The sequence below is a fragment of the Coregonus clupeaformis genome, unplaced genomic scaffold, assembly GCF_020615455.1.
Source record: "Coregonus clupeaformis isolate EN_2021a unplaced genomic scaffold, ASM2061545v1 scaf5578, whole genome shotgun sequence".
Taxonomy (NCBI): Eukaryota; Metazoa; Chordata; class Actinopteri; order Salmoniformes; family Salmonidae; genus Coregonus; species Coregonus clupeaformis.
In genome coordinates this window covers 1-10031 of record NW_025539032.1, presented here as the reverse complement: position 1 = coordinate 10031, position 10031 = coordinate 1, and the positions used below count along the sequence as shown (strand labels likewise).

At 51.6% G+C, this 10031-nt stretch overlaps 1 protein-coding gene across 1 annotated transcript; it reads left to right on the top strand.

Annotated features, from left to right (window-relative positions):
- Positions 1–489: 489 nt before the first annotated feature.
- Positions 490–1873, top strand: LOC123490922 (the record flags this gene model as incomplete). The annotated part of the gene is made up of 3 exons (XM_045220748.1): positions 490–561; positions 661–1287; positions 1586–1873. Coding segments are annotated over exons 2-3 (909 nt in total), but the record flags the coding sequence as incomplete, so codon positions are not given.
- Between the last annotated feature and the right edge of the window lie 8158 nt (positions 1874–10031).

Below are 10031 nucleotides of genomic sequence, written 5' to 3'. Positions count from 1 at the left end.
GTCAAAATGCTTACGTTCAGTAACTTTCAGTTTTTCACATTACATGGCTTTTATAACCTCCATTACTGTCACGAGCTGTTGTCAACTGCGGTCATTGCCTCATCTCTCTTCTCCAGTGTTGACAGAACTTCACAATGGAGGGTATAGCCGTGGAGGTTCTTGGCGTCCCCCAATATCCTTGCCTCTGATAGAATGGTTGACAAGCTCACTATACACTTCCTGCGACCACGGAACGGTGGAGGAGAGGTGCAGAGAGTGCTGTTTCCATCTAACAGCCCGGGACAGGCCTTTTGTCATATTTGAGGAACCAGAAGGTAGACGGTCTGTAATTAAATTGATGAAATTGCATTCTGCACAATTATTAGTATGTGTTAAAGTAGGCTACCCTTTGCCCCTGAATTTATTGATACACTTTCATAAAACCACCACAACTACTTGATCATTTATTTAACCTACCCTCTCTCTTTTGCAGTGGCTGCCCATGTCTTGCGGTTGACCCATGTGTTGGAGGTGGACCAACAACAATTTAGTCTCAAAGTCAGAATAGTTGACAGGCCTGAGGTAGGGAAAAAGCCCCTGTCCCTTGTATTATATCATATTGTTCAAGTATAATTAAATCCTAATGTTTATCTTGTTTTGTTTTATGTGTGTGTATTTCAGGTGGACATGCCAGTCAAGGCAACTCTGGATGTGAGTGTGTTCCCCAATGACAGAGAGGTGCTGCGACTCCTAGACATCCATGGCTTTAAGGTGTACAAGCTTCGACATGGTCAGCTGCTCGTCCAGGGCTCCTTTCTGAAGCTCAGAGCAGTGAAAGCCCAACTGCAGCAGCTCCTACACCAAGACAACCAGCCCCAAAACAACCCTTCCCCACCCAGCCTCAGCGGCCATGCCTCTGGGACCTCCAAAGCCTCCACCAGGATGCACCACACTAATGGTACTGCAATGCATGCTGGGAACATGAGTCCTATGTATGCTGGGAGCAGGAGTCCTATTACAGTCAATGCAGAGCAGTTTGCACATGTCCTGCAGTCTTCTTCCCCAACCAACTCTTCACGGGACTCAGAGTCACCTTGTAGCCTCTCCAGCCCCCGGAGTGGCAACCCATCTCCCAGTCTTCTGGCACCAGGGTATGGGGCCAACGTGACCCACAGGAGGAACCCATCTCCCAGCAGGTCTCGCAGTGCGGTCTCCTTTCTAATGGACACAGATGTGCTCCGATATGCCCTGTGCTTCAGGAAAAACGACATTAAAACAATTCTTGGAAGCAATAACATTCAAATGGATGTGCAGCCTAATGAATGTTCAGATATCAGTTCTGTCGTCCTCGAGGGAAGAGCCCAAAGAGTGCTATGGAAAGGTTGCAAGACTTTCTCACTGCGCTCAACTCAACACTACGCACCCAAGAAATCCCACTGGGGGACACTCGATCACAACAGGCAGGTTAGAATTGGTAAACTGATTCAGAAGTATAATAGTGTTTATCCTACTGTCCTTGTCAATCAGGTCGGAGATATTCTCCGCCTTGTAGGACCTTCCAGGGACAGTTATGACATGATGCAGATTCTCTTGGGAAAACCCCTAGAACTTCCACCAGCCGGGCGAACAGGGAGGGCACTGGACAGGGGCTCAGGGACAGGAGAAGCAGTTCTCTATCGAGCCTGCCCAAAAGAAGCATGCTCCCATCCCATGGGATCGTGACCCTGTCCCTGTGCCAGCTGCTGTACCAGATTACACCTCCTCAAAGTACCAGGGTGACTCTGGGCGTGGAAGGACTGTACAGAGGGCTGGAAGCCCAGCACCCTATACACCCACCCCCAGTCACAGGGGAAGAAGTCACTCTGATTCCCAGGAGAAAGTCAAGGAGCAGAGAGTAACACAGAGGGATGTCTCGAGGCAAGAAAGGGTGGATGATGTGGTAGGGCCCTCTGCTGGAGCTCAGATGCCAGTGGCAAAAAAGAAGCCATTACTTCCCAAAATTCCTACTAACAAAGCAGAATGGAAGAATGTGCTATCAAGAAAAATCAAGAAAAAAACCATAGCAAGTCACTAGTTTAGATTCTGACACCTATAATAAAATTGGCTTAAGCTGTTTATTTCTTAAATATCTTAAATGTCATGATGTGGGGTAAAATGTTCAATAAAATGTGGCTTAGGCAAATTGATTATGACGGATTCTAATATGTTCTTTGTTATGGTCTGATTTGAACCTATTTCTGTTAGTAAATGTGGTTTCTTTTTTTGGGGGGTTCGAGAGTATAACTAATGTATTATATATTTTTGATCTTACATTTTTGTGTGATATTTGTTATTATTTTCATTATGTTTGAGACTAAATCACTATCGAAAGGTTTTGTAGAAGATATGCAAATGAAAAAGCAATTAGTTTCTGGAGTAGACTTTCAATGTAGCCTAATGATTAATTACAAATTATCTGTGTTGATTATTTGGAACAATTTGCCTATTCTGGGATGATCTCATTCAATTGCTTGTGGAATCTGTCATGGAATGTGTTAATTTAAATTCTTCACGTAGATTAAAACCAACATATCATCCTCTCTCTCTTTAGAATTGTCATTGACTCCACATTCCACTTCATTCTGTTACTATGTCAGTTTGCCTCTACGCTTTTGCCTTAGTATCTGGTTGTGTGCTTCTTGCCAGACTGATTCTGAGTGTGTAACTTCTGGATCCAGAGTGTCATGTCGTGTGGTGATGGAGCCAGAAGCAGATGAGAGAGGAAGTTCTCACTGACGCAGACAGCCCCCCCTCCCTACACAGGATGTGAAGCGGCCCCACGCAGTCGACATGACAGAACACAAGGCACACTGACAGAGGAAGTACTGATCAGAGATGAGCAGGTTAGGAGGGGTGAGTGGAAGTGCAGTCTATGGGATGATACTTATGAGGAATGGGCCATGTTCTTAATGTTATGAGAAAACATTAAGAACACCTTCTAATATTGACTTGAAACCCCCCCTTTTGTCCTCAGAACAGCCTCAATTTGTCGGGGCATGGACTGCAAGTTGTCGAAAGCGTTCCATAGGGATGCTGGCCCATGTTGACTCCAGCAGTGTTGCAGTTCTTGACAAACCGGTGCGCCTTTGCACCAACTACAATACCCCGTTCAAAGGCACTTCAATCTTTTGTCTTGCCCATTCATCTTCTGAATGGCACACATACACAATCCATGTCTCAATTGTCTCAAGGCTTAAAAAATCCTTCTTTAACCTGTCTCCTCCCCTTCATCTACACTGATTTAAGTGGTTTTACAAGTGACGTCAATAAGGGATCATAGGGTTCACCTGGATTCACCTGGTCAGTCTATGTCATAATGTTTTGTACACTAAACAATTCAGATTTTTTTCCCCAATTATTGGCAAAAGAGCTAATCTGATTGTTTAAAAAAACTATTAGTGGAAAAATTGAATGAGGCTGCCTGTGTAAACGCAGCCTTAGAGAAGCAAAAAATCACTCCAGGTTTCAAGTGCAACTCCATACACTCTAGGAAGTAACTCAAGAGTATCCTCTTGATTTACATATTGTAATAGGCCTTAGCAGTGTTACTGCAATGTGTTCTTTCACCAATGAGTGCTATGAGGTTTTATGTTGACGTCCATTGCCTCATCATTCACTGTTTCCCGAACAACGTTGGTTCACACGTGGTAGAAAAACAAATAGCTGTCATTGTCGATGAGTTCAAATGTAAGATGTTAGATGATCACCAATGACTAAGGCTGCGACTCAGAGGCTGACAGAAGTACACTGACTGAAATGTCAGAACATGGATTTTGTTTATTAACTACATTTTATTATTTGGCAATATTGACAAAGACTGAGTCCTTCTTTGTCTGTCATGAGCACTCTCTCTCCCTGGTAGCAACATTAATTGCATTCAATTATCTTCCACTCTGCTCACCTCCCTCTCTCTACTCAGCCTAACTAGCTCCACCTGCCCTGCTCTGCTCTTGTTACCTGGCCAGCTGCACTGCATTTCCCACTCACCATCCTCACCTTGCCTCACTCTGTTCTAATTACTCTGCCAGCTGAACTGCATTTCCCCACTACCTCTCCCAGTATATCAAGCCCTGGTTTTCAGCCAAGCCCCTGTCAGATCGTCTTCAAACCCGGACCAGTAACCTGCCTGTCTGCGCTCTGACTCCTGTTTGTGATACCGATCCTTTCTTGACTGCCTCCCTTGTTCTACTGCCCCGTCTATCCCAACCTGCCTTCTGGACCTCGACTACTCTCCGATCTTCAGCCCCTCCGGTAACTTCGTTTCTGCCTTCTGTCTCTCACCACGATATTTGCCCAGCCCTGATCTGTACTTCTGCCTGCCATTCATATTGCTGTTGTGTGTGTGTGTTCCCCAGGTCTCCGACCACCAGATGAGCGTGCCCAGACGTTTCACCACCCCCTCAGCCCGATACGCCGCTCCATCACTGGGGAACACACACACTAAGCACTTGGACTGGACACCCCGGACATTTGGTGACCCCCGGAGCACAGGTACCCACAGGAGGACCCTGAAAGACCCCCTGACACCCCTGGGACTCCTCTTCCCGCCTGTAACCTTGAATAAAGAACTCTGAATTTGAACTTGCGCTCTTGGGTCCTCTTCTGTTCGTGACAGAACGATCCTGACTCTCATGGACCCAGCGCACTCCCCTGACCACGATGGAGGAAGAGCCAGAGAGGACTGCCCCTACAGCGACTGGAACGCTCTGAGGGAGACATAAATCGGATGGCTGGCGACATCGCTTCCTTCTCCAGCTATTCAACCAGCAGCAACAACAGTTCCAACTGCAGCAACAACAGCTAGCCCAAGCCCTGCAACTACTCTCAAGCCCGGCTACTCCACCTGCACCCCCCTGGTCCTTTTGTTCCTGTACCACCGATACTCGCTTCATCCCTCCGCTGGAGGTCCCAATGCTGCAGGCCCGGCAGTGCTGCCACCAGATCCCCACGCTCCTGAACCAAGGATTGGGAACCCGGAACGTTTTGATGGCAACCAGAAGCAAGTAAGACCATTCTTGAGCAGCTGCCGAATCCAGTTTGCACTACAGCCCAGGACTTTCTCAACAGAGGGAGCCAAGGTGGGGTATGTCATCACACATCTCACCGGGTCGAGCTCGGTTGTGGGGAACGGCGAATTCGACCGGCAAACCCCAGCCTGTGCCTCCTTCAGTGCCTTTGAGGAGGAGATGTTAAAGGTCTTTGACCTAGGCTCGCCAACAGCCGAAGCGTCACAAGCTCTGCTCACCATCCGTCAGGGCAATCGGACAGTGGCAGACTTCTCCATTGACTTTCGTACCCTGGCCAGTCAAAGCTCGTTTAACCCAGAGGCACTGGTGCAAGCCTTCCTCCATAGTCTGGCGGACTATATCAAGGGACGAGCTTGTTTCCCATGACCCGCCCTCAACGCTTGATGCCGCCATTGACCTTGCCGTTCGCATTGACCGCCATATACAGACCCGGAGGAGGGAGAAGGGCCGTCTCAGTCAACCTGCCATCCGTACTCGGGTCGATACCGCTTCTGTCCAGCCCCTGCCTGTCAAGTCCCATAGCCAACTCAATCAGCCTGGAGCCCATGGAGATTGGCCGTGCCTCTCTGACTCCCGAGGAGCGTCGGCGCCGTCTAAGCTCCAACCTTTGCCTCTACTGTGGTGGCGAGAATCACCGTGTCGCTACTTGTCCGGCAAAAGCCGCAGCTCACCAGGTGTGGGGAGATCCGGGTGAGCTCAACAAGCCTTCAGTCTCCCTCCATCCGAAAGACCCTGCTTCATCTCCGCCTTCAGCTTTCTGACAAGACTCATACATTGGCCGCCCTTGTGGATTCCGGAGCCGAAGCAAACATCATGGACCCTGAGCTTGCACAGCAACTGGGCGTGAACCATCATCAACTGACACAACCCATTCCTGCACGAGCCCTGGATGGGCATCATCTTGAACACTGTCACTCATATCTCCGCCCCTGTGACAATCCTGCTGTCAGGAAACCACCAGAGTCCATCCAGTTTCACCTCCTACACTCACCTGGCCAACCACTCATTCTTGGATACCCGTGGCTCCGTCAGCACAACCCCCCCACATCGACTGGGAGACAGGAACAGTCCGTGAGTGGGGGAAGGAGTTGTCACCAGACCTGTTTAAGGGGGGCCACCCTGCCCGTTCACCGGGGAAGGATCTAGCGCCCCACCTCCGACATATCCAATGTTCCGGCCTGTTACCACAGAGCCTGAAAGAGGTGTTCAACAAATCCAAGGCGACATCTCTACCCCCACACAGACCCTATGACTGGCGCGATTGATCTCCTGCCTGGCACAGCACCTCCCCAAGGGTCGTCTGTATTCACTGTCAGCCCCGGAAAGAAAGGCCATGGAGGACTACATTAATGACTCTCTTGCCTCCGGGATAATTAGACCGTCGTCTTCCCCGCAGGAGCGGGATTCTTCTTTGTCGGCAAGAAGGACGGTTCTCTTCGTCCATGCATAGATTACCGGGGTCTGAACGACATCACGGTTAAGAATCGCTACCCACTGCCCTTACTTTCGTCTGCCTTCGAACTGCTGCAGGGAGCCACTCGTATTCACTAAGCTGGACCTTCGCGAATGCCTACCATCTGGTGCGGATGAGGGAGGGAGACGAATGGAAGACAGCGTTCAACACACCAACCGGCCACTATGAATATCTCGTCATGCCCTTCGGCCTCACCAATGCCCCAGCAGTTTTTCAAGCCCTAGTGAATGATATCCTCAGGGACATGCTAAATACGTTCGTATTTGTGTACCTGACGATATTTTAATATTCTCAAAGACTCTGTCCAGAACACACGCACCACGTCCGGTTGGTCCTGCGCCGCCTGCTGGAGAACTCTCCTTTTCGTGAAGGCAGAGAAGTGCGAGTTCCATGCCAAGACCGTTTCATTCCTGGGGTATGGTGACCCGAGGGCAGCATTCAGATGGATCTCACGAAGGTGTCGGCTGTCACTTCCTGGCCAGTTCCTGAGTCTCGGAAGAAGTTGCAACAGTTCCTGGGCTTTGCCAACTTTTATAGGAGATTCATCAGAAACTATAGCAACAGTGGCTGCACCCCTCACGGCGCTAACCAGCACTAAACAACCGTACCAATGGACATCAGCTGCATGATACAGGCCTTCAATATCCTCAAGACATGTTTCACTTCTGCTCCCATCCTCCAGATGCCAGATGCAGCAAGGCAGTTTGTGGTGGAGGTAGATGCTTCGGACGTGGGAGTGGGTGCAGTGCTTTCTCAAAGAGCAGCTGAGGATGGCAAGATGCACCCCTGTGCCTTCTACTCCCGTCGCGGCTAACCCCTGCCGAATGCAACTACGACATTGGGAACCGCGAGCTGTTGGCTGTCAAGCTCGCCCTTGAAGAATGGGCGGCACTGGTTAGAGGGGTCAAAGGAACCATTCGTAGTGTGGACAGACCACAAGAACCTGGAGTATATCCAAACAGCCAGGAGGCTGAACTCCCGTCAACAGCGGTGGTCTCTGTTCTTTACGCGCTTCCAATTTCACGCTCTCCTACCGCCCGGGATCTCGCAACATCAAACCTGATGCTCTTTCCCGGATGTTTCAGAAGGACGAGACCACCAGCCATGACAGCTCCCATTCTTCCCAGCCACTTGGTCGTGCGGCCCTCGCCTGGGAGATCGAGAAGCAGGTCATGGAGGCTCTTCGGGACCAGCCAGGTCCAAGCACCAGCGCTCCCCAACCGTCTGTTTGTTCCAGCAAATCTCAGGTCACCTGTGATTCAGTGGGGACCACGAAATCCCGTCTGGCCTGTCATCCCGGCATCACTCGCACCCTTCATCTGGTCCGCCAGCGGTTCTGGTGGCGGGGATGAGACGGGATGTCCGAGAATTCATCCGAGCTTGTCCCACTTGTAACCGAAACAAGACTCCCAACCAGCCTCCCTGCTGGGTTGCTGCAACCCTACTCATACCCAAGAGGCTTCCTGGTCCCACGTTTCACTGGACTTTGTTACGGGCCTTCCGCCCTCTGACGGACACACAGTCATCCTTACCATTGTTGACCGCTTTACTAAGATGACCCACCGTGCCTTCCCAAACTACCCTCTGCTAAAGAGACCTCCCAGGCTGGTCCTGGAACATGTGTTTCGTATCCATGGCCTACCCCAGGATATAGTGTCAGACCGGGGCCCGCAATTCTCAGCAACCTTTTGGAAGGAGTTCTGTCATCTCCTTGGGGCCACCGCCAGCCTATCGTCTGGATTCCACCCCGCAGTCAAACGGCCAGACTGAACGCATGAACCAGGAGCTGGAGAAGGCACTGAGGTGTGTGGCTTCCCAAAATCCCGGGCACTGGGCTCAACACCTGCTCTGGGTGGAATATGCCCATAATTCACTCACGTTCCTCCACCGGGCTCTCCCCCACTTTCAGTGTGTCTCACGGGTATCAACCTCCACTGTTTGCCAGCCAGGAGGCGGATGCCACCTGTCCGTCTGCTCTTGCGTATGCCCGCCGCTGCCGCCAGCACTTGGGCCCAGGCTCGCACTGTGCTCCTGAAGTCTGGAACCAGCTACGCCGTCGGTGCCAACCGACGGAGGACCCCAGCACCTACTTACCGGGTTGGTCAGAAGGTCTGGCTGTCTGCCCGGGATCTGCCGCTACGGGTTGTATCACGAAGCTGGCCCCTCGCTTCATTGGTCCTTTTCCTGTGCAGAAAGTCATCAGTCCAACGGGTCCGACTTCAGTTGCCGCTTCCATGCGGGTCCACCCCCACCTTCCACGTCTCCAAGGTCAAGCCGGTCCATGAAAGTCCCCTGGTCCCTGCAGCTCCGGCGCCACCTCCTCCGCGCCTCGCAGATGGCGGTCCTGTCTTCACCGTCGCGGCTGCTCCGCTCTAGGCGAAGGGGTAGGGGTCTCCAGTACCTCGTTGATTGGGAGGATATGGTCCAGAGGAGAGGACCTGGATCCCGGCCAGGAGGATAGTGGACCGGACCCTTATCACTGACTTCCACCGACTACATCCTGATCAGCCTGCAATCCGTAGGGGCCGTCCAAGAGGGTTCCTAGCCGTCCGGCCCGCCCTGCTCCTGTCTCAGTGCCTGTCCTGTCTCCCGACCGTGACCCTCCAGCTCCTTCTGAGGATGAGGAGATTCACTGAGCCGCTCGGAGGAGTTCTGACCCGCCGCCTGCTCCCCTCCACCCTCCCGGCATGATGTTGTTCTTGGGACTTCTGGGGCCGTCCCCTTGGAGGGTCCTGTCATGAGCACTCTCTCTCCCTGGTAGCAACATTAATTGCATTCAATTATCTTCCACTCTGCTCACCTCCCTCTCTCTACTCAGCCTAACTAGCTCCACCTGCCCTGCTCTGCTCTTGTTACCTGGCCAGCTGCACTGCATTTCCCACTCACCATCCTCACCTTGCCTCACTCTGTTCTAATTACTCTGCCAGCTGAACTGCATTTCCCCACTACCTCTCCCAGTATATCAAGAAGCCCTGGTTTTCACTAAGCCCTGTCAGATCGTCTTCAAACCCGGACCAGTAACCTGCCTGTCTGCGCTCTGACTCCTGTTTGTGATACCGATCCTTTCTTGACTGCCTCCTTGTTCTACTGCCCGTCTATCCCAACCTGCCTTCTGGACCTCGACTACTCTCCGATCTTCAGCCCCTCCCGGTAACTCGTTTCTGCCTTCTGTCTCTCCCACCACGATATTTGCCCAGCCCTGATCTGTACTTCTGCCTGCCATTCATATTGCTGTTGTGTGTGTGTGTTCCCCCAGGTCTCCGACCACCAGATGAGCGTGCCCAGGACGTTTTCACCACCCTCAGCCCGATACGCCGCTCCATCACTGGGGAACACACACACTAAGCACTTGGACTGGACACCCCCGGACATTTGGTGACCCCCCGAGCACAGGTACCCACAGGAGGACCCTGAAAGACCCTGACACCCCTGGGACTCCCTCTCTTCCCGCCTGTAACCTTGAATAAAGAACTCTGAATTTGAACTTGCGCTCTTGGGTCCTCTTCTGTTCG